Below are 25,772 nucleotides of genomic sequence, written 5' to 3'. Positions count from 1 at the left end.
GAGGGGGAATAAACTGGTTCAGGGACTGTGAGACAACCAAGGAGAAAAAAATCTTGTAAAGTTTAAACTATTATTTAGGTAACTGTTTGTTTGGCATTCTAGAATTTCATGAGTAGATAAGAAAACATACAACTCTGCAAAGTATCCATAAAGTTGTATGTTTCTGGGGTGACCTAAATGTTTATATCGAAAGGGAATGCAATACGGAGAAAATATAATTTTCTTGGTTTCATCCGATGTTTAGGTAAATATTCCTACGTGAAATGTATACGTTCTTACAATGTTCCGAAGATATGAATCTCATTTAACACTTACATAGTTTGGCCCTCGCTCTCGGAGGTTCATACTCCAATGAACTCACACAAGGTGAAAGTCAGTTCTCAAATATCTGATGTCACATGTTCATTATTGAAAATGATTCTCATGAGGAGAATACAGCCTGTATGTTTGTTTGTTGTTTATCGTTGCGCGAAGCAATCAGCCAAGTCACCGGGCTTGACGCACCGATCTATTTGGACGCCTCTTGCCACAGATTGAGGCTGCTCTTAACAAATTCTAACCCGGAACCCCGACGTGTGAAGAACACCCCTCGCACAGCGACATGCTTGATCACTTGAATGACTGTAAAAAGCACGGACGAGAGGCGATACATGTCGCCATGTTGTTTACGGTCTGGTGAACATTCGGATTCATAAGGGGTCATCGGACTCGACACCTAGGTGAGTGAATTTTCCCGCCGAGTCAAACAGCAATTCAGTTTTCATGGTTATAGCATGGCGTTGCTGACACATGAGGAAGCACTCGGATTCACTCGGCTTTTTCCGTTACCTATATAACGCTTCTGGGTGGAGGCGAGCCGAGTGGATGTTATTTAACGTCAAACGAACAATATGACGTAAGTCAGGTACGTTTTCCACTTGAGTGAACATCTCGAGGACGATATTGTTCCTACAGGGAGGACATCACAATCGGGATGATTGTGGAAATGGAAGAACGAGCAGATTATGACACAGCTGTGGGACGCACACGATACCTGTATTTCTGAGTATTTATATTTCTCGCGGGAAAAAGTGAACCATATCAGAAACATACTTTTTGATAGGTTGGGCATTATTTATACTTTACTTGGTTAATGAGTGACTTGTGTGTCCACTGGATTCTTTAAAAACAGTATTAGTTGTCGGTGTCGATAATGACATATTGTGCCTATGATGTTTGTTGCGTTTGTGTGTGTATTTTCTCTGTAAGTACATCTTTACCGTATGGTCATTTTTTATTTCAGCGATAAGCAAGTCCTTATAACAAAATTGTTTAATTTAATATTTTTCTTACGTTGACTAATGTCAACTTTCACCATAAATAAACGGTATAATCAGAAGAACTAAGTAAGCGTATACTCGTCAACTTAGACCGTTTAAGATTGAATAATGATATCTATAAAGGTCTCCAGAGAAACATAATCTTTCAGAACTATTTATCATAAGCTATTTGACAAAAAGCTCTTCCGCTTCTTCCCTTGATTGTTTAGGAAATACTAATAAGCTTTATTTGCCACGGGGCATAAACATTTTGAGAGATTTAAAATAGGCTTGCATAATATTAGGAGACGTTTCTATTCATTGAAATGTAATAAATACTGATGATCTAATGGGATGACAGTCATGTCGTCAGGTGACTATAGACCAATAAACGAACGTCGCTTGAGGGTACGGGTGATGAATAAAACAGACAGCACGAAGACCTTAGAGTTAGTTCCCCTGTCACAGCGCCCCCACGTCACACTTCCTTTCTTCAAAATGGCGACCACCGGCAAGATGCTTGTTGTTATCGCTCTTGTTATGCTACCAGTCATCGCATCTGGTGAGTTTTTTAATAAGATTGTGTGGTACATAACCTTTTTATAACACTTATCTTTACGTGAATGGAAATTTAAAACACTTGTATTTGCCGATTCATAATCATTATAATATTCGCACACCCATCTTGGATTGCAAACGTGGCATGCTCAGGGAAGCTAAACACACCTACATAACTAGTTTGCATGCTTGGAGTTGGTAATTCGTATGGTTCCGGTGCTGGCATCATTGAGGTTAATTATATACGTGTACGATAATTTTTGGCAAATTTAAAATCGACATTTGGCATGATTTATGAGTGATAAGAATGTGTCTGTTTCAGCATAGGAAAATCAATGTGATAGGCGTACTGCATATGGATATGAGTAGAGTACAATAACGGGTATATTAAATATTAACCATAATTAGTTTAATGATATATTGTCGTGAAAGATGTTACAACTTATTTGCATTCGCCTCCAGATCGATTGTATTATTACTTATACTATATAAGCAATCCAGATTTTCATCTTCCACGATAGAAATAAGCACTTGCCCTTAGCATGCTTAGCTCAGACCAGTTTATTTCTTGTTTAAATATCCTAAGGGCTAGTAGAATGCAAACTCGTTGGGGGACACTGCTATGTGTTAGCACTGTTCGTGCTAGTAGACTTGCTTTGGTATTTTCTGTCCCTACTGTCTATCAACCATCAGGCTACCTACTTTGCCATATGTAAACCTGTTATGCCTGTTGTGTTAATATATGGTTGTATTTTACTTCAGGTGACAAGTGCCTTGCCCCAACTGTTGCAACAGAAAGTTACACAACACCAGAAATTACAGTCTCTACAGAAACAATTTTTATCTCCCAGTTTTCACTCACTTGTAAAAATGGTTTGAAGGTAATTATTTCATCATGTTCATGAATCTTTTTGCAAAATGTGAAAGTGCTCCGAGAATTTTGTCTTTTTAACATGTTTAATTTTCAAAAACTTTTTTCGAAACATCTTTACCCCTGTTGACCATATTAGGCATCACCTTCTGCTTCAAACAGAATGTGTCATTTTGTGTAAACAGTAAACTGGTAAATGGATTTCCTCCCAATCCTGCGTTGTCATTAGCTAATAAAAACACACTCTTTTCTCTCGTCTCAGTTATGTTTACATTAGTTTGTGATCCAAATCGGAGTGTACAATACAATGTTTTAAACATGTTAAATGATGGTGACGCATGATCATAACAGTACTCGTCAATACAGGCGAACTGTATAGTTCTACTGGTTTGCCGAAAAATGTCTGGTACTTGCCAGTTCTGATAATGACCGTCACTATAGTGATTTATCTGGATCACTGAAGTGATGAATGTGTCAAAGTGTCCCTAAACGCTGTTGAGGGAGGGCTTCAGTATACATTGACATGCAAAGTAAATCAAATGGTTGGGAGGGGAGGGGTGTGCAATTTACCTGTATTGCCAGTAGGTCATTCTGAATTGGCATATGCGTTGATGACATGTATCGTCATGCAAATGCCATGCATTCTGATTAATGATTTTCCATTGCATGTGTTGTTTCAGAATATAAATCTGTATGCTGAAGTGGCTGGCCGGGTTGTTCCTGCCACAAGAACCAAGGATGGAAACAAATACCAGGTAGCTTACCAGGATACTGATTGTTATTGGGTCCGTGGGGATTTCAGGCAAAAGAATATAGGTCCCCAAACAACCTGTGCTTCTTATAAGAGGCTACTGTGACTTGGTTGATTGCATGTCAGTGCATCCCAACTGCATGGATCCAGGCTCATGATATCAATCACTGGATTGTCTGACCAGACTTAATAATTTATGGACTCGCACAGCTGGAATATTGCTGATGTCACCATTAATTAAACTAAAAGCAGAATTGCTCACTGAAAAGCAGTTTATCTAAACCTGCTCAGTGGCTGATATTTGGCACCAAGCCTGCAGCAAAAAACAGTAAAAATTGTAAAAGTTCCTGAATTGCAATTAGGAGTGTCCAAATTCATGTTAATATAATCATAACTCGTGTTATCGCTTTGTAGAGTTATAACTTATATGTATAACTGATGACAGGACCAATAAACAGGAAGATTCTTTAATGCTTTGTTTTACATTATTGCACTGAATGCAGGTTAAAATACTTTCGAATTTAGAAAAATTAGAACTTTAAAAATATCCCAATTTTGAACAAAATAAAAAAAAGCCTTATTTGCCTGCCACTGGTACTCAGTTTAGAATCCTATTTAAATCCATGTTGCATAGCGTTGACTATTTTAAGACAGCAAGATGTATTGTTATGGGCTATCAGGGATCTTTGATCTTTGGGGTGAGAGTTCAGGATGCATTCTCATTAATGTCCTTCAAGATGTTATGATGGAATAATTGTTGTATTTACGGTATCCATGTAATCATAATGTTCTTACTGGTCATTTTCTGATCTGAATAATGTTTGAATGAAATTTATTTTGGATGTCGGTTAACATGGTAAAATGGACACAAAACCATAATAAGATCCTGACAAAAAGCCCTGGTGTAATATGCTGAAATTATTTCAGCGCTTCATCTATCAACTCTGTAGTAACGGTTCCAATAGCAAATTGTAAATGGAAATCCTGCATGTCGAAAACGTGTATAATTCATGCATGTTCTTCATAAATATGTTACCACATTCACTTGCTGCAAATAATACGTATGTATATTTCCTTTCTGCAGATAAGTGTTAGTGATGAGCACAAAAACCTACCCTCTGGATCCTATGAGATTCGCATCTTTGATGAAGAAGGATATTCTCTGCTTAGGAAGGTAAAGCAACAACTTTTCATATTTCATCTGTTGTGTTGTGTGCCCTGTTATTTGTGTTTCAGTTCATGGAAAGTTGATCATGTTGTTGTGTCTATGTCTTGCCGGCACCTGCATTTTTACTGTTATTAACATGATTAAGGTACTTTTCGTTCTGTGTCCAAACACAAATGTTTTACAATTGAATAGATGAGCAGTTTAGGTTGGTAATGTAGCATTATTATCTACTATCATGACTATGCTACTGAGGGCTCATCTCCATCAAACTGTTCAAAATAGTGTCAGACCCAATTCATCGATCTGAACTGTGATGAAGGTGTTGTGCAGATGTTGGCATGGGTAGCTTTTCGTACTTGTTCAGCTGATGACAAAGTACTCTCTTTGCTCTCAAGACAACTCGGGTATTAATTTGTCCGTCCCAATTGTTTAATTTTACATTTGTTAAAGCTTCACAGCTTGATATTTCATAACTGGTGTAACCTTGTAAAGACAGTAGTAATGTACCTCATATATTCCTGATGTAACAATGTGGTGATGATCTTTCCCCAGGCCCAGAGAAGTGGAGAGAGTGCCGAGAATGTCAAGCCCCTGGTTACCACTGCCATCAATCACCAGGTAGCTATACCCACACCATAGTTATGTCGCCAGTCGGGCATATGTTATCCCATAAAGCTTATATGTTTGTTTGTTGGTTTACTAGACAAACCAACAACAAGAACCCTGAAATTAGAAGAAAAACATGACTTTGGCCATTTTTTTGCTGATGGTTTACAGTTAATTGAAATGAGGGGGAAAATGAATTTTTTTACACTGCTGTTTGAAATGGTGAATATTACAGCTAAAAATCATTTACCTTTCGGTGTTTTGCCACGTATATAGTTGTTAGTTTTTCATTTATTAGTAGCAGCACTAGTCTGGAAGTTGAATGTTTTCAAAATATTTTGCATTTTGGGTAAAATATCTTACAAACCCACAAATAATAAATAAAAGGCCTAACAGTAATATCACATGGGGTACTATTGTCATGATGATAAGTCCTTTTCCAGGCTATTTCCATGCTTGATTTTTCCCTTCTTGCATCAAATAGTCGTCTGGTCCTGAAGCTACCGTGTATTCACAGTTTTACAGTATGACCTCATTTTTCTTAAACCCATTTCAAAGGAAACGCCACCATAATGTATCAGACGACTTAAATCTCCAGTAGAGCTTGGTTACCCTTCAATCTATTTAACTGCCCATATTACAGTGGAGAAGAAAATGTCAGTGAATAAAACGTTCTGGCTCTAAACAGGTTTGTCTGAGATTAATTTGGTGGGTCAACAGTCCAGGCAACAATTCCCAACTGTAATGTAACAGTTGCAGAACAAGTTACAGAACACCCTCAATTGGAAAGCTATGTTACAATACCCACCAGCCTTGACAGATTAACTTATTAAAGCATCAGGTTTTCTTTAGCTTCTTTTGAGTAATATATATTCCAGGGGGCATGGATGTCATCCATGATTCTGCAGTTTTCTGTGCAGAGTTGTGTCCCTTAGGCATGCCAGGATGTCTTGATTGTATGTACCAATCCCAGATTTACCTGTATTATAATTCCTGGTTTATATAAGGTATGTTTGCAAATACTTAAAAACAAAAATACAGCTTGTATATGGTTTTATTTGTGTTTTGCAGGGAGTATGGAAAGGTACCTTGATTCAGACTGAGATGGTTGCTGCCCTGGTGGCTGTGCTGGTCTGGTGGCTCGCCTATACTGCCAAGAGCAGCCTCCAAGCTTAACCTCATTCCATCATTAGATTTTCTCATTTTAGAAAATAAATTTTTGTAATAAATTAAGTCATTCTTTTTCTTGTTTATCACCCATCTCAAAGTAGTCAAGAATGATACACAAAAGCACATATGTGAGTGTACTCAATGATAATCAAGTCATGCTCTCTTGAACTCTTGGTCGGGTAGCCTAGTGGTTAAAGCGTTCGCTCGTCACGCCGAAGACCGGGGTTCGATTACCGACATGGGTACATTGTGTGAAGCCCATTTCTGGCGTCCCCCACCGTGATATTGCTGGAATATTGCTAAAGGCGGCGTAAAACCATACTCACTCACTCACTCTTGAACTATTAGCTCACTTTGGTAAAGTCCATATGAGCTTGCAGGGCATTGGTGGCCAAATGGTCTAAGGTACTGCAATTTGTTGTGCCAGGATCCACAGATTCTGGGGTCAAACACAAGACCATCCCTGATTATATATACAAAGAAATATTCACGTTTCGCTGTCTGAGGGCAACAATCTTATTATACCCCTTCTGCTGAAAACATTCTGTGGCGATTAGATTACCGGCTAGAACCGGTGGAGGATCGGATGGTAGGCAGGGCGACTTGAGTGATTGTGTCATCCTGCCCCGACAGGGTCATTGCTGGTTCAGTGTTGCCTCTGCGAAACCCATCTTACAGGCTTGGTTGATCATAGCTGCCGTAACCGTGTCCACACAGTTTTCCTAATAGACCCCGATCCAAATCTGCATCGTTCTTTATACTCTCTAGCAAAGAGGGGGCACGGGTGGCCCAGTCGTCCAAGGCACTGCAATTCGATGTGCAGCGTTGCGTCCCTTGGGCACGCCAGGAACCTATGATTGTGGGTTCGAATCTCGGTTCGCCCCGATTATGTTTCTAGGTTTGTCAGCACCATACCCATACTCGTGGGTTTCACCGAAGTGGTAAACGTCTAAGACCTGCATCACTTCGGGCTTTCCTCCCACATTAAGCTGACACGCCGTGATAAGACTGTAATACTGTTAAAAGCGGCGTTAAACCCAACTCACTCTAGCAAAGTGCATGCGTTGTGATCTAACCACAAATGCAATATGATTCACTGCTAAGACACTTGCCTTCAAATACGAGTACATATATTTTGAATCGTGCGACAATATATTTACCTTTCGAGCTGGAACACGGACCTTACCCTCTCGATGATTTCAGTTTGATAAGTACATAGAAAGTTGCATAATCGGAGTTATAAGTACACATATGTTAAGGCAAGTGTTTTAGGAAGCGAATCATGTTGTGATCAATAGCAAAATCGTTTATCGGGAGCAGCGCAGAGAATGGATCAGGTTGACTGCTACATAAAACCACAGTCATTTCCCCCAGAAACCACTGGATCAAATATGGTGAAACTTGGCATGCTGCTTCCCACCAGTGTTGATACACCAAGAGATTCCAGCCCAATCGTGACCCGTGAAGATCCGGGGTAGAATATACTTCACCAACCCATGCTTGCCGTAAAAGGTTACTATGCTTGTTGTAAGAGGTGACGAACGGGATCGGGTGGTCCGACTCGCTGACTTTGATGATGCATGTCATCGTATCCCAAATGCGTGGATCGATGCTCATGATGTCGATCACTGGATTATCTGGTCCAGACTCGATAATTACATATCGCCGTCATATAGCTGGGATATTGCTGAGCGCGTTAAACAACAAAGAAGAAATTCTTGAAAACGTTAATAAAGCAGTGAGATTATTAGAAAATATTAGGCGTGTGAGGCGCACGTAAAATCTTTACATTCTGCAAAATGCATCATGGCCTCTCCGAGCTGCTGTCATGAACAAAACGGCGGTCGCAACAAGCGACAAACAGCCATTTCATTTATTTAGATTTAGGAGCTAAAATTTATTGTTAACACCTGAACTAGTCTGAACATATGTCAGTGAATGTTCTTTTACGCAACAGTCGACAATACACCAGCTATGTCCCGGTGGCCTGGAAATAGTCGAGTCTGGATCACACAAACCAGTAGTTGATAGCATGATCAACCGACGCTATCTTACTTTACATGAAAATACTAGCCTCTGATTGGTTAAGGAGAGGACAATTATAATCCATGCAGCCTACTCACAGCTCGCTGAGAAATCGAGTTTTGCGAACTCGATGAAATTGCAATCTCATCAAAATAAGATCTAAGTTCTCGCTGCCGCTTTGTTTAGCGATAGCGAGAACTGTGATACGATTTTAATTAGATTGGTGAAATTGCGAACATATATTCCGGACTTAAATGTAGGACTGTGAAATCTCCGCGGAAACGCGGAAAATCGCGTTTTTTTAAAACAGTAGTCCTCGGAAAAAATCATCTTCCGCGTAAAATTATAATCAAAGATTCAGAAAAAAACACTCAAAAATTATGATCGAAAACCGGACTTTTACTGCATCTGCCATCTTTGTTTATTTGACTTATTAACTTTTGCCATTGACTTGTTACACTTCTTGGTGTGAATGTTGTCCAAACTGCACGAAATTGCTTAAAATGCAATCAAATGTTTAAAACCAATTCTGGGGGGCACACCCAGACTTTTCCTCTCTTTTATCGGGAAAACCTGCTTACATCCCTGTGAATGAATGGGGTTTTCATGTGAGACTGCGGCATGGTATCTCAGTGAGGATAAGTCCGGCCTAGTCTAGTACAGGCAGCAACACACACACACACACACACACACACACACACACACGTGCATGAACGTCGCTATATAAGTGCAATAATCGTTAACGCGACATAACACACACCCAGTTTACAACGAACATGTACATGAATTAGCAATAACTAGATTCCTAGCTGACGTGATGTACAAAGCTGTATTTATTTACAGAAGTGCTGTGCAAAGGTTGTGTTCCATATATTTGCCATGCTTACTTAATGATTCAGCAGGTTTTCCTTCGCAGTGTGGAAAGTTGGAAACACCTCTGGACTGGAGTTACAATGACGCAACACACGATGAGGCCATAAAGGGCACAGTGCTCCGGCAAATTGACAGTCCCAGTAAGCTTGATTCTAGTAAAAAGACACCTATGGCTGTCTACTTATACAAATATTGTGATACACAATAGTTTAACAGTTTGTTACCTACGTGCAGAGAACGCCCCCGCTTCCCATATTATTGGCAACACTTTCAGGGTAATACTGAACGCGTACAGCAGACCTTAAAGCATAGTCCCACTTTAACGGTGTCTACAACCCTACCTATAGCCTGAACAACGTACAGGCGTGTCACAATGATAATGAATATGTTCATATAAGAAAAGGGAATTATCTCTGATATATTAACGACATTGCCATTTTTTGTCAAAATTGAAGCAAATGGTATTATTATCGGGAAATAGGAACGTTTGTTCTTAAACACATTGGTATTGGCATTATAACCATGATGGCATTATAACCAGGGAATTTTGTACTGCAAAATTCCGTTCTGAGAGAAAACATGGCACTATAACTAGGGTGACATTTTAACCAAGGGTACGGTCCTCGACAGGAAGTGACGTCATAGCTTGGCACTAGTTGATGTTGTGTCGCTGCCCTGGGGCACCTCGCCCAAACCTAGCTAGACTGAGGCTGAGGCTGAGGCCTTCCCTCTGCCCCTCTGGCCCAAGGATTAGACAGTCAAGGTCACCTGACACGGATTACCAATTGAGTGACACAATTGCACAGCTCGTTCCGGGTGGCTGACAGCAATGTACAATGCGATGCGGATGAGTATTAACAATGGATGGAATTTTAGTAATAGTAAAAGCAATTTGAGATTCTTGACATATAAATGTCATGGCTACAAGGTAATTAGCCGACACAGGCTGTCATAAACAGATCGCTATAGCAGCCCTTTAATTGTCTCCCCGTGAATATTCCGGAACAGCACATGTCCTCCTACACCCAGTTCCCGGGGAGAGTCCGAGAAGAGTGGGTCTCCAACATCCCATACTTATCACTGCTAACTCGGGAAATGGGTGGCCCACTCGTCTAAGGCGCTGCAATTCTCTGTGCAAAGTTGCGCCCCTTGTCACGCAAGAAACCTATGATCGAATCCCGGTTCGCCCTGATTATGTTTCCAAGTTTGTCAGCGCCCTACCCAAAGTAGTAAACGTCTGAGACATGCATCAATTCAGGCTGTCCTCCCAAGACTGACACGCCGTGATAAAACCGGAATACTGTTAAATCTCACTGACTCACTCACTCACAGCTGACTCAGAATATATGAGACAAGTGGAGTTAGTCACATATGGACCTTGAAGAAATAAAAAAAAATATTGAAGTTATACAATCTCCGGCCATGATTTTTCCGCCCTTTACACAACTGCCCCTCATGATAAAGTGAAAGAGAAATTACTTTCTCTAATTAATAGAGCTTTTGTTTCCAAGAAGGGGTTTGGACATGTTATTATATTACAGGTTTTCATGGATTATGTCAGTTTATGAAGACTGAAAGTAATTCTACTCAGGACATTTCAGATACCGAAATATGCGAGTTGAAGAACAAGCCGTAGGTATCCGCATGGGTACTACCCGCGCCCCTCTCCTGGCATAAGTGTTTCTCTTTGCCAATGGAATGTTTTAACACGATGCCAAAATGTTCAACCTCAGTTTCAGATATATTGGTTGGTTGGTTGGTTTGTTGTTTAACGCCGCACTCAGCAATATTCCAGCTATATGACGGCGGTCTGTAAATAATCGATCAGACAATCCAGTGATTGATATCATTAGTATCAATCCACGCATTTGGGATCGATGACATGCATCAACCAAGTCAGCGAGCCTGACCACCCAATCCCGTTAGTCGCCTTTTACGACAAGCATAGTCGCCTTTTACGACAAGCATAGTCACATTTTACGGCAAGCATGGGTTGCTGAAGACCCATTCTATCCCGGTATCTTCACGGGTCTTCAGATATATAGATGACCTCATGAGTATCTTCATCTACCCTATTCATCCGTGTTTGAAATCAAAGAAACATCTGAATATTTAATGTTTTATCTAGATATTTGCATATATATTCAAAGCGATGGCAACCTCTGTACCTAGCCGTCCGACAAGAGGGGTGATTTCGATTTTCCAATTGTGATTTTGCCAATATACCAAAAGCTCCAACACACATCTCCCCGACAAGCGTGTCCACTAGCCTATATCAAAGTCTGGTGATAGGATAGTGGACTCTCTTGCCTCGAGAAGATGCCAGCTAATGGCGTCAACATTCTGGCTTACATCATCCAGACACAAGAGTGTCCACACGCCTTAATCAAAGTCTGGTGATTGGCTAGTGGACACTCTTGCCTCGAGAAGATACCCCAGTTAGGTTGCTAAGGTACTGCATGAACATCAACATTCACGTAAAGACAGATTTGATACAGATAACAGTGTTAACCAATGATATTTGAACTTAATGCAATGCAGTGTCACTAGGACAATCGCTATGCATCAACAGTTCGATGAATAGTCATGCTGCTATTTCTGCGTGTGATATAACCCAGAACCATTCAAAATACAAGCCTGGTATTTGCTGAGGGGAACAGTGGAAAGTGCTGATTATCACTTCTAATACATTTGTGACAATGGAACATTACAGAAAGAAAGTATAGTTTCACTGGAATAATATAGTACTTGCACAATAATGTCATGATTACTGAGTGTATCACATCATCAGCTTAACTATTACAGCACCAGCTTCACCAGACAGTCAGACTCTGTTTGGACCAAACAGTGTATGCAGGACATTGGTGATAATTCCAAGACAATTGAAGTGCAATATAATTTCATCTCTCTTCAATTTCAACTTAGGGTTCATTTGTTCAGCGTCAATATGTCCCGCTGGGATGTTCAGCGTCAATATGTTCCGCTGGGATGTTCAGTGTCAATATGTTCCGCTGGGTTGTTCAGTGTCAATATGTTCCGCTGGGATGTTCAGTGTCAATATGTTCCGCTTGGATGTTCAGTGTCAATATGTTCCGCTGGGATGTTCAGTGTCAATATGTTCCGCTGGGATGTTCAGTGTCTGTGTCTGGCGAACACCCACAGTCCTTCAGTGGACTTCATTACGGCAGCAGTCCTTCGTCCGACTTTGTGGCTTATATCTGCCTCTAACTTGTATCTGAAACAGTAAACAAAACAAACATTCATTTGTATTATGCAACCAGCATATTTAATTTCTCAATTTCAAAACGTACTTCAGCATATTTCAAAAGTTGATTCAAATTATATCAAAGACATACAAAATATATATTATCATAAAAGTAAACAAACCTTTCAAGAACTCTTCCAAGCATGACCTTTTGCTCATTCAAGGCGAAATGTTGTCCGATACAGTTTCTAAAACGAAAATATCAAAAAGAATAATATCACATTCTGAAAATGTCTGGAAAATGTATGCACATCGGAAATGAAATATATAGAACAGAAACTACTGAAACTATTTATTGCTCTGAAATCATTTTAATATTTTATTATTGTTTAAAGGTATAATTCGAAATCTGAATTCAAAGGTAAATGCAAAGAGAACAGTGTGGGACTTGGACAAACGTTTGTGTGTATTTGCCCCAGTCTGAAGTACCGATCTACTCATATACTACGCTTTGATAAAACAATGTATCATGAAGTTCAGTTTAGGTGGCGTAGAGACCACCCCACGTCACGTTTATTGCAAAGTTATTACCCCCTTCTGGGTTCTGGGTCGGAGTTGGTTCCCAGTACCCCGTGTTAAAATTTGTGACTCTGCTGATTGAATGATATCGCACGCCCACCCAAATGGAGTTGATCGCTATTTACTCTATCAGCCACTAATCTCCCTGGTCCGTGTTTTGACTCACTATCCCAAGTGGTTGGTTTGTTCCGCTATCTTCAACTAAACCACTAGCAACTATCACTACCATGCCTTTGGGCTGCAAGACAATCTCAGCGATCCTAAGCTTGACAAACGTGTCTCTAACTTAAGCTGTGGGCATGGGTTGTTTAGTCGTCTAGGCGTCGTAATTCGCTGTGCAGGGTTGCGTCCATTAGGCACGCCAGGAATCTATGATTGTGGGTTCGACTTCCGAGTCGTCCCGATTATTTTCTAGGTTTGTCAGCACCATACCCTTTCTCGTGGGTTTCACCAAAGTGGTAAACGTCTAAGACCTACATCACTTTTGTCTTTTCTCTCACATTAAGATATAACTGAAATGCTGTTCAAAGTGACGTTAACCCCAACTCACTCACACATTCACTCCAACTACAGCTGTAGTATTACCAAGGTCACTACGTTATCCTAAAGCCACGAGGTTATCTTAAATCTACAGAGAGACTGGCTTGACACACCGACTACAGCTGTGGTATTAACATGGGCCACCAGGTTATCTTAAATCTACAGAGGGACTGGCTTGACACACCGACTACAGCTGTGGTATTAACATGGGCCACCAGGTTATCTTAAACTTAAGGAGAGACTGGCTTGACACACCGACTACAGCTGTGGTATTAACATGGACCACCAGGTTATCTTAAACCTAAGGAGAGACTGGCTTGACACACCGACTACAGCTGTAGTATGGGTCAGGTTATCCTAACCTGTGTCTTGTAACACATCTTCAGTTATAGTATTTCCGTGGGCCACTGGATTATCCTAACCCAGCTGAGATACTGTCTTGACGGTGATGTAGTATTACCGTGGGCCAGCTGAGAAGGGGATGTATGCGTAGGTGTCCTTCTTCTGGATGTTCTCAGGCAGAAACCGATCGGGATCATACACATCCGGGTCCTCCCACACTTCCGGGTTGTGATGAACCTTCCATATATTTATGCCGACGAGGGTTCCTACTGGAAAGACTTTTCCATCAATATCCATTGGATTTTCCAGTTTCCGAAGAATGGCCGGAACAGGCGAGTGAAACCTCATCCCTTCCTTCAGACATCGCGTCAGATACTCCATCTTGGGGATGTCATCCCTTGTACCAAATAGAAAAGGCGAACACTGATAATGATCATTTTCAGACTTATAAATCCTACATAGACACAGATTTACACGTTTTTGTTCAGTTGTTGTTACGTCTGTGGCCGCTCTGAGCAATGCAGATCTCTAAAACATTTTTAAATCCTAACATATGGGTCTCTATTTATTGATTTGGTTTCGTGTTGGAATTGTTTAAAAACAACCCATGTGTCTTGGCGTTATAGTCGGGAACCCCGAGTGCCTCTAACCCATGTCCATCTGCTTCGGAAGTGGAGAGACAGTTATCACTGTCTTTTGTTGAAGTAAATTTATTTAGGATTGATGTGATTGTTTCTGAGGCTTTAATGAAAGGTCTTTGTCACACAATGGTCCTCCATATCATACTCTGGACATAATTTGGAAGTGTTTTTTTTAAATTAGTGGGTTCAAACTTATGTTGTCCAACAATAACCTACATAAGAAGTACTACTGTTGTACTACTCCATCAGATACTGTTGTACTACTCCACCAGATACTGTTGTACTACTCTACAAGATACTGTTGTACTACTCCACCAGATACTGTTGTACTACTCCACCAGATATTGTTGTACTACTCTACAAGATACTGTTGTACTACTCTACCAGGTACTGTTGTACTACTCTACCAGATACTGTTGTACTACTCCACCAGATACTGTTGTACTACTCCACCAGATATTGTTGTACTACTCTACAAGATACTGTTGTACTACTCCACCAGATACTGTTGTACTACTCCACCAGATACTGTTGTACTACTCCACCAGATACTGTTGTACTACTCTACAAGATACTGTTGTACTACTCCACAAGATACTGTTGTACTACTCTGCAAGATGCTGTTGTACTACTCTACCAGATACTGTTGTACTACTCTACCAGATACTGTTGTAGTACTCCACCAGATACTGTTGTACTACTCCACCAGATACTGTTGTACTACTCCACCAGATACTGTTCTACTACTCTACCAGGTACTGTTGTACTACTCCACCAGGTACTGTTGTACTACTCCACCAGGTACTGTTGTAATACTCCACCAGATACTGTTGTAATACTCCACCAGATACTGTTGTACTACTCTACCAGGTACTGTTGTACTACTCCACCAGGTACTGTTGTACTACTCCACCAGATACTGTTGTACTACTCCACCAGATATTGTTGTACTACTCTACCAGGTACTGTTGTACTACTCCACCAGATACTGTTGTACTACTCTACCAGGTACTGTTGTACTACTCTACCAGGTACTGTTGTACTACTCCACCAGATACTGTTGTACTACTCCACCAGATATTGTTGTACTACTCTACCAGGTACTGTTGTACTACTCTACCAGGTACTGTTGTACTACTCTACCAGGTACTGTTGTACTACTCCACCAGGTACTGTTGTAATACTCCACCAGATACTGTTGTAATACTCCACCAGATACTGTTGTAATACTCTACCAGGTACTGTTGTACTACTCTACCAGGTACTGTTGTAATACTCCACCAGATACTGTTGTAATACTCCACCAGGTACGGTAGAAGTACTCCACAAGATGCTGTACTACTACTCTACTATATACTGTTCTACTACTCTACAAGATACTGTTGTACTACTCTACAAGATACTGTTGTACTACTCTACAAGATACTGTTGTACTACTCTACAAGATACTGTTGTACTGCTCTACCAGATACTGTTGTACTGCTCTACCAGATACTGTTGTACTACTCTACAAGATGCTGTTGTACTACTCTACCAGATACTGTTGTACTACTCTACCAGATACTGTTGTACTACTCTACCAGATACTGTTGTACTACTCTACAAGATACTGTTGTACTACTCTACCAGATACTGTTGTACTACTCTACAAGATACTGTTGTACTACTCTACAAGATACTGTTGTACTACTCTACAAGATACTGTTGTACTGCTCTACCAGATACTGTTGTACTGCTCTACCAGATATTGTTGTACTACTCTACAAGATGCAGTAGTACTAGTCTGCCTACCAGGTGATGTGTCCTACCATATGATGTGCCCTATAAGGTGATGTTTCCTACCAGTTGATGTACCCTAGCAGGTGATGTACCCTACCAGGTGATGTACCCTACCAGGTGGTGTGCCTTACTAGGTGATCTACCCTATCCGATGATTGGTCCTACCAGGTGATGTGCCCTACCAGTTGATGCGCCTCCCAGGTGATGTGCCCTACCAGGTGATCTACCCTACAAGGTGATGTTTCCTACCAGTTGATGTACCCTAGCAGGTGATGTACCCTACCAGGTGATGTACCCTACCAGGTGGTGTGCCTTACTAGGTGATCTACCCTATCCGATGATGTGCCCTACCAGGTGATGTGCCCTACCAGGTGATGTGCCCTACCAGGTGATGTGCCCTACCAGGTGATGTGCCCTACCAGGTGATATACCCTACAAGGTGATGTTTCCTACCAGTTGATGTACCCTACCAGGTGATGTACCCTACCAGGTGATGTACCCTACCAGGTGATGTACCCTACCAGGTGATCTACCCTACCAGGTGATCTACCCTACCAAGTAATGTGCCCTACCAGGTGATGTGCCCTACCATGTGATGTGCCCTACCAGGTGATCTGTTCTATTACTTGATGTACCCTACCACGTGATGTGCTTGGACTCTCTACCGTCCAGCAGTGTGTCCAGTTCCTCCTGTATCCGGGTCTGGAACTCGGGTTTGGAGGCCATGGTGAACAGCGTCCATGATATCCCACTGGTCGTTGTGTCGTGACCTGTTCAGGAAACACAGTGCTTCATTCTAAAATTAATATCTATATTATCATTAACATCACAGGCACAGTATAGCACAATATTTGAAGGTATGAATTCGTGAGAATGAATTTGACGAGTTCAAGGCATATTGATTCACACAATTGCTTTTGGTCACACCCTTACTTTAGACAATCATCACGCACAACACTGACATCACGCACCCATAGACCGCCTCCGTGGTCTAGTGGTAGAGCGTCCGCCCGGAGAGCCCCGGCCGCGTACCAAAAGACGTTAAAAGATGGTACTTGTTGTTACCCTGTCTGGCGCTCGGCATTAAGGGGATAAAACAAGGACTGGTCGGCTCGGAGTCAGTATATTGTGTCTGGGTGAGGTATTCATGTTAAACTGCTGCATTGTATCTCAGTGAGCTAGCACTATAAATCGTCATAGGTCCGGACTTGTACAGGCAGCCGCACACACACACACACACACACACACACACACACACACACACACACACACACACACACACACACACACACACACACACACACACACACACACACACACACACACACACACACACACACACACACACGTCGCAATATAAGTGCAATAATCGTGGAAGCAACGTTGATCTTCATTCTTGTAACAGACTTGATAGTTAATGTTAATTGTTTGGCATGAACACATTGAAGTTGCTGTTTCATACCTTCAAAGAGGAATGTGTCAACTTCATTCCTGATCTCCAGCGGGGTGAGGCCCTTGCCATCAGCATCTCGTGCACTCAGCAGGACGTCCAAGAAGTCGAGGTAGCGGGTCTTGGGGGGCCCATCTCTCTCCTGCATACACATAGCACAATGTGACACACAGGACAATATTACATACCCAGTACAATATTACATACCCAGTACAATGTTACATACACCGTACAATGTTACATACACAGTACAATGTTACATAAAGTACAACATACATTGTACAATGTTACAAACAGTACAACATACAAAGTACAATTTTGCATGCAGTACAACATACACAGTACAATGTTACATAAAGTACAACATACATTGTACAATGTTACAAACTGTACAACATACAAAGTACAATTTTGCATGCAGTACAGCATGCAAGGTACAATATTACATAGAGTACAACATACACAGTACAATGTAACACTCGGAGCACAATCTTACACACACAGTATAAAGTTACATTAGGGGCCTATTCTGTCAACCATTGGCATTGCTCTGTGAAATGAATTATATAAATAGTTTTTCAAGTTAGACACTGACCAAGGTCTGTCGCCTCTTGTTGATGATGTCTTCCGCCCAGCGATGTACAAAGTCACAATGCTTCTTAAACGTCTTCCCCTCGGAGGAGTTGTAAAAAATGAAGTCAAAAGCATGCCATGGGTTGCTGAAAGATAACATGTCTTACAGAGTTATGTTATCCACATCAAACGCACAAGTTTATATTCAACTGATTCCAAACCATTCTTTTCTCAAATATGTTTCTGGGGTGGCCCAGTCGTCAAAGGCGCCGCGATTCGCTGTGCAGAGTTGCGTCCCTTGGGCACGCCAGAAACCTATCAGTGTGGTTTCGAATCCCGGTTCGCCCCGATTATGTTTCTAGGTTTGTCAGCACCATACCAGTGCTCGTGGGTTTCACCGAAGTGGTAAACATCTAAGACCTGCATCACTTCGAACTTTCCTCCCACATTACGCTGACACGCCGTGATATGACAGGAATACTGTTAAAAGCGGCGTTAAACCCAACTCACTCACTCACTCAAATATGTTTCTCATCGTGTATGAAAATATAAAACATCGCCTCGATTATCTGCTGAAATAGGTTCCATTGGACATAAAAGGCAAACAGTGATAACATTATATCAACGGATCACTGAATATCCAACCCAACTCCTTGGTTCTTATTCCATTCCCGTATAGTAATATCTATGGTCTATATCACTGTAGAAGTGACTATGTTATGGCAACCGACATATATACTTACAAGGCCCTGTTTACATTCAGAGTAAGTAATTCATTGACTGCGTTGAGATATGGATGTGTGTTCCTACAACACAAAATAAAATGAATGTAGCGATTATATTTTTGTATGCAACTATTATAATTTTGGGAGTAAGCTGAAACACAAAACAGTAAATATAAATATATAGCCACATGAAGAAAAATAATCAAAATTCAAAAGAAAACAAAACACAACATTTTATATACCTACCCCTGTTGTTGTATGTTTTCTTCGACAGACATGGCGCACCTCAACAGGATATCAAATGTACACATACTGATCATGTTGAACAACTCAAAACTAGTGCCTTCCTCCACGTGCTTGTCAATCTTCTCCTGTGCAAAGAGTTGTTAATATGCATGATACATCTTTACTCTTAGCGCTGAAAGTTATGTTCCCAAACCTAACAGGTTAAAGGTTGTCATATTCAATGTTCATTATTATTTTTACAGATTAACATAAAAAATGCAGCAAAGAGGGTTTGGGTGATCCTGGCCCAATCAGGCTGGTTAGGCTCATCATCAGCCCAGGGCTCTTGCCCCTTCTACACGCAGCCCACACAGCGAATGGGTGTTAGTCAAACCCACCCAGAACGTTCCGGAGAATGTGAAGTCTTCCCAACACTGCAGCCTTCTGCATTATTATTATTATTATTATTATTATTATTATTATCATCATCATCATCATCATCATCATCATCATCATCATCATCATCATCATCATCATCATCATCATCATCATTATCATCATCATCATCATCATCATCATCATCATCATCATCATCATCATCATCATTATTATTATACAATAACTCAACAACGTGTAAGACATGAGCTGCCAAGTAGTAATACCATCATGGTGTCAATGGCGTTGTTGGAGACGTTGACGTAAGGTTTGAGGATGTCGAAGTGGAAGGCGGGGGTGAGGAGGCGGCGAGATCTGTACCAGCGTTGTCCCCCCGCAATCAGGAGACCCTCCCCCAGCCAGGGCACTAATGATTCATATGGGCCTAAAAGACCCCTCGGCTTTGGTTCTGAAATAAAATAAAATAAATAAACTCCGGGGGAAAACAACAACAATCTGTTGATACATATTTTGGCATTAACTTTTCTACAAAACAAAATGGGAAACATACGTCGTATTATCATCAATGAACAACTTGAAGGGGCTGTGTATTCCAGTTGTAGGTGGTGTTGGAATTCGCCGTGCAGGGCTACATCCCTCAGGCCTGTGATCGTGGATCCAAATACAGGTTCGACCTTATTATGTTTCTCGGTTTGTAAGTGACAAACCCGTGCTTGAATGACGTGAAATGACGTTTGAGGCCTACATCACTTCTGGCATTCCCCCCACATTAAGCTGACACGACATGACGTAAGTGACATTTTGTTCAAAGCGGCGTTAACCCCAACTCAATCGCTTTCATTTGGAGAAATTCGGAATATCGTCATCCACAGGGCCACCCACCTGCAGACTTGATGATGGCTCTGATAGTATCAGGGTGGTAGACGCTGATGATAGGCAGAAGGGGCCCTCTCCAGATCCTACAGTACTTTGGGAACCTCTTCATCCATTCCTTGTCTACCAGGGCACGCTTCTCAAAGTCCTGCGGGTACTAGAACGAAGTCGTGTGGTTGCTGCATGATACAAGTATCTCCAAACACTCACCAAGTGCAGCACATACACACACCATCACAAACACAACTCACCAAGTGCAGCACATACACACACCATCACAAACACAACTCACCAAGTGCAGCACATACATACACCATCACAAACACAACTCACCAAGTGCAGCACATACACACACTATCACAAACACAACTCACCAAGTGCAGCACATACACACACCATCACAAACACAACTCACCAAGTGCAGCACATACACACACCATCACAAACACAACTCACCAAGTGCAGCACATACACACACCATCACAAACACAACTCACCAAGTGCAGCACATACATACACCATCACAAACACAACTCACCAAGTGCAGCACATACACACACCATCACAAACACAACTCACCAAGTGCAGCACATACACACACCATCACAAACACAACTCACCAAGTGCAGCACATACATACACCATCACAAACACAACTCACCAAGTGCAGCACATACACACACCATCACAAACACAACTTACCAAGTGCAGCACATACACACACCATCACAAACAAAACTCACGAAGTGTAGCACATACATACACCATCATCAAACACAACTCACCAAGTGCAGCACATACATACACCATCATCAAACACTAGTCACCAAGTGCAGCACATACATACACCTTCATCAAACACTAGTCACCAAGTGCAGCACATACACACACCATCATCAAACACAACTCACCAAGTGCAGCACATACACACACCATCACAAACACAACTCACCAAGGGCAGCACATACACACACCATCACAAACACAACTCACCAAGGGCAGCACATACATACACCATCATCAAACGCAACTCACCAAGTGCAGCACATACACACACCATCACAAACACAACTTACCAAGTGCAGCACATACAAACACCATCATCAAACACTAGTCACCAAGTGCAGCACATACATACACCATCATCAAACACTAGTCACCAAGTGCAGCACATACACACACCATCACAAACACAACTCACCAAGTGCAGCACATACACACACCATCATCAAAAACTAGTCACCAAGTGCAGCACATACATACACCATCACAAACACAACTCACCAAGTGCAGCACATACACACACCATCACAAACACAACTTACCAAGTGCAGCACATACACACACCATCATCAAACACTAGTCACCAAGTGCAGCACATACATACACCATCATCAAACACTAGTCACCAAGTGCAGCACATACACACACCATCATCAAACACAACTCACTAGGTGCAGCACATACACACACCATCATCAAACACTAGTCACCAAGTGCAGCACATACATACACCATCACAAACACAACTCACCAAGTGCAGCACATACATACACCATCATCAAAAACTAGTCACCAAGTGCAGCACATACATACACCTTCATCAAACACTAGTCACCAAGTGCAGCACATACACACACCATCATCAAACACAACTCACCAAGTGCAGCACATACACACACCATCACAAACACAACTCACCAAGGGCAGCACATACACACACCATCACAAACACAACTCACCAAGGGCAGCACATACATACACCATCATCAAACGCAACTCACCAAGTGCAGCACATACACACACCATCACAAACACAACTCACCAAGTGCAGCACATACAAACACCATCATCAAACACTAGTCACCAAGGGCAGCACATACATACACCATCATCAAACACTAGTCACCAAGTGCAGCACATACACACACCATCACAAACACAACTCACCAAGTGCAGCACATACACACACCATCATCAAACACTAGTCACCAAGTGCAGCACATACATACACCATCACAAACACAACTCACCAAGTGCAGCACATACACACACCATCACAAACACAACTTACCAAGTGCAGCACATACACACACCATCATCAAACACTAGTCACCAAGTGCAGCACATACATACACCATCATCAAACACTAGTCACCAAGTGCAGCACATACACACACCATCATCAAACACAACTCACTAGGTGCAGCACATACACACACCATCATCAAACACTAGTCACCAAGTGCAGCACATACATACACCATCACAAACACAACTCACCAAGTGCAGCACATACACACACCATCACAAACACAACTTACCAAGTGCAGCACATACACACACCATCACAAACAAAACTCACCAAGTGCAGCACAGACATACACAATCACAATGCACAACTCAATAAATGCCGCACATAGTTACACCATCATCAAACACAACTCACCAAGTATGTTGTATGGTCTCACCTATGAACTATAAAACAGTTTTAATAACTGATCATTTTCTCCCCATAATCACGGAAATGGTTAATTTTATAATCATTTGTTCCTAATATTTATCATGACACAGAAGCGGAATCCTGTCTTGACTAAGAATGATGGTTTTAGCAGCAGCAGAGTCACCATAGTAGAACCAGTTGCAGCAGTAAACGACGCAGTAACAGCAGCAGTAACAGACGTAACAGTACATATAACTATTTGTGTACAACACCCTAGTCGACTTTGACCTGTAACAACAATGACCAGGGACGAGGTAAACTGGCTCACCAAATGCAGGTTGCCGGTCCTCCAGGAGAAGTCCTTGACGCCCTGACACCTGTTGAAGAATCTGAAGAGACGCCGATACCAGACCAGGAACCTGATTACGCGGTACGCCACGTACAGAAGAACAGATGTCCCTACAGACTGGAGAACAGTTTTACGATTGAAACGAGATACAAGCTCCATCGGGTCCATGTTGACAAGCCTCTCTCCCTGTCGCCACCCCAGTGCCCAACTCCACCGAGAAAGTGTGTCGCTCATTTACCTATTTCATGTGCCCAGTCAATGGTTGTGACGTAACGTCTACATGTAGGTCTTCTATTACGCTCAGTAGTCTAGCGGAGTCGACGTCTTGAATACCACCCTGTGATATTCAAGGCAGAGTATCTTAACGCTTCATGGTTCGGTGTGTTCCAGTTTTTGACCTATGTCACTGCTACCTGATAACGATCGGGACAAGGGTTGAGAGTTCATATAGTCTGGATAAACATTGTTGTACACAGTTCTTGTAAGGCGTTCTCCATGCTCGTGTTTCTAACAAGTGTGTACGAGCTGCGTCACTAAGGTTTTTCTGTTAACATTAGACACATTCAAATACCAGCAATTTTCAAATCTCACTGGTTTGAGCAAATGATCGGGCATTTAATAACTTCAAGGAGTGCATTTAAGCATTTTGAGGACAGAAAAAGACGATTAACATTCGCATTTTGGTTATTCATTGCGCTGACAAGCCGTTTATTATTGCAGTTCTGATAACATTATCGCAATGCGTAAAGCCTCATTCACTCACTCACTCACTCACTCACTCACTCACTCACTCACATCACTCACTCTTAACATACCTTAACGTACCTTTGAATACTAATTATTATTTTCAATCATTTAAGGTATGTGTGTGTGGTGGGTGAGGGGGGATGTTGCAGAATAGCGTCCCTTAGTCGTGCAAGGATCATATATGATGGTGGGTTCGAATCTTACATTTGACCTGACGCCCACATCTATCCTTGCTCGTGAGTTTCACCAAAGTGGTAAACAGTGGTCTCAGACCTGTCCCACTTTCCTGTGATCAGGGCATTGCTCAAACAGGAAGCTGACACGCTGTGATTTTACTCAAATAGCGTTCTAATCCCATCAACACGTGCACTTTTACTAATACTTCAACACATTTTGCATGTGAATGTTTTTGAAGCTTTTAGAACTGAGTTTATCATTCAAAATATATTTAGGCGGTGTGGTAGCCTGGTGTTTAAAACGTTCGTCACGCCGAAGACCTGGGTTCGATTACCCACATGGGTACTATGTGTGAAGCCCATTTCTGGTGATATTGCTTAAAGCGGCGTAAAACCATATTCACTCAAAACTTATTTGTAGCTACATAAAGCACACACGGATGCACGCATGCTCGCTCACTCACAACTTTAAGGTACGTTTATCCTGTTTTCGGCAAACTAGCTGCCACATATCCTATTTATTACAGTGATTAAAATCAAAATTATGCCTAGCAAGCTATATATCACACAAATTGCAGAATTATGGCATGATGACAATGTCAGACAAATTTCCCATAACATCAATGTTACCTGAAGCCATTACAGATGTCTAAGGGCGTAAGTGTCGGCCCTCGGATGGTAGCTCAGGGTGATGACGGATGACAAAACTCAGGGGTGAAGTTTAGGCCATAGCAGCCATGTTTATTGTTGATGGTTTGGAATAAGTCCAAAAGGTACACGTTGTGACAGATGTACAATAACGTGACAGAACACACACCGGGACCGAGTGGCCAATCTTCCCGGGTGGAGACTCGCTCTGTCACTTACCTTCTGGCTGTCTCCCTGGTTGACCATGTCAGTGGGGTTTTGTAGAGCGAGGTAACGTAACGTGTGGCAAGGTCATTGTCCCACGTGTATGTATATACGTAAGATCCGGCGACGTTAGGAGGTGTTAATGGAAATTTATTGCTAGCGCTGGAGATGAAGGGTCCTGTCTGGAGGGGCTTATGATAAGAGGGGATACGCCGAATATTTGCTGAATATATTAAACAGACAAAGGGCTTGAATTTCGGTGCACTTGGAAACATATTGAACCAGTTAGGTATTTAGATGAATATATCAAACAGACAAAGGGCATAGAATTTCGGTGCACTTGGAAACATATTGAACCAGTTAGGTATTTAGATGAATATATTAAACAGACAAAGGGCATAGAATTTCGGTGCACATGGAAACATATTGAACCAGTTAGGTATTTAGATAAATGAAATGTTAAATAAAAGTATTGAAATGGTTTGCACAATATTCAATAAAAATATTGAAATGGTTTGCACAATAACTCAGAGACAAATTTGTGGATACTGGGATTT

The 25,772-nt window shown here is 41.6% G+C and overlaps 2 protein-coding genes across 2 annotated transcripts; one reads left to right on the top strand and one right to left on the bottom strand.

The window, feature by feature from the left end:
* The first annotated feature begins 1,715 nt into the window (after positions 1-1,715).
* Positions 1,716-6,485, top strand: LOC139445173 (translocon-associated protein subunit delta-like). The gene is made up of 6 exons (XM_071226294.1): positions 1,716-1,860; positions 2,619-2,737; positions 3,408-3,482; positions 4,563-4,652; positions 5,199-5,264; positions 6,324-6,485. Exons 1-6 carry the CDS (start codon positions 1,716-1,718, stop codon positions 6,426-6,428), a joined length of 600 nt encoding a protein of 199 aa, XP_071082395.1. The 3' UTR covers positions 6,429-6,485.
* A 4,942-nt stretch (positions 6,486-11,427) lies between these two features.
* LOC139444916 (ultra-long-chain fatty acid omega-hydroxylase-like) lies at positions 11,428-23,816 on the bottom strand. Its single transcript, XM_071225924.1, has 11 exons — positions 23,420-23,816; positions 20,658-20,805; positions 20,042-20,223; positions 19,401-19,525; positions 19,173-19,235; positions 18,452-18,575; positions 17,869-17,998; positions 17,047-17,176; positions 14,105-14,383; positions 12,708-12,773; positions 11,428-12,555 (listed from the first exon to the last, which is right to left on the bottom strand). The coding sequence occupies exons 1-11, from the start codon at positions 23,672-23,674 to the stop codon at positions 12,453-12,455; spliced, it is 1,605 nt and encodes a 534-aa protein (XP_071082025.1). The 5' UTR covers positions 23,675-23,816; the 3' UTR covers positions 11,428-12,452.
* Positions 23,817-25,772: the final 1,956 nt, after the last annotated feature.

This window comes from Haliotis cracherodii, unplaced genomic scaffold, assembly GCF_022045235.1.
Source record: "Haliotis cracherodii isolate W230 unplaced genomic scaffold, xgHalCrac1.p SCAF_6, whole genome shotgun sequence".
Classification (NCBI taxonomy): Eukaryota; Metazoa; Mollusca; class Gastropoda; order Lepetellida; family Haliotidae; genus Haliotis; species Haliotis cracherodii.
Note: the sequence above shows the minus strand (reverse complement) of the source record. Positions and strands in the feature narration are given on the sequence as shown.

Coding starts and splice junctions, on each gene's coding strand:
- LOC139445173 (XM_071226294.1), top strand. CDS start 1,716: ATGAATAAAACAGACAGCACGAAGACCTTAGAGTTAGTTCCCCTGTCA. Junction 1,861..2,618: donor GCTACCAGTCATCGCATCTG/GTGAGTTTTTTA, acceptor ATTTTACTTCAG/GTGACAAGTGCCTTGCCCCA. Junction 4,653..5,198: donor GATATTCTCTGCTTAGGAAG/GTAAAGCAACAA, acceptor ATCTTTCCCCAG/GCCCAGAGAAGTGGAGAGAG.
- LOC139444916 (XM_071225924.1), bottom strand. CDS start 23,674: ATGAGCGACACACTTTCTCGGTGGAGTTGGGCACTGGGGTGGCGACAG. Junction 19,526..20,041: donor ACGCCATTGACACCATGATG/GTATTACTACTT, acceptor CTCTTTGCACAG/GAGAAGATTGACAAGCACGT. Junction 19,236..19,400: donor GAAAACATACAACAACAGGG/GTAGGTATATAA, acceptor TTTGTGTTGTAG/GAACACACATCCATATCTCA.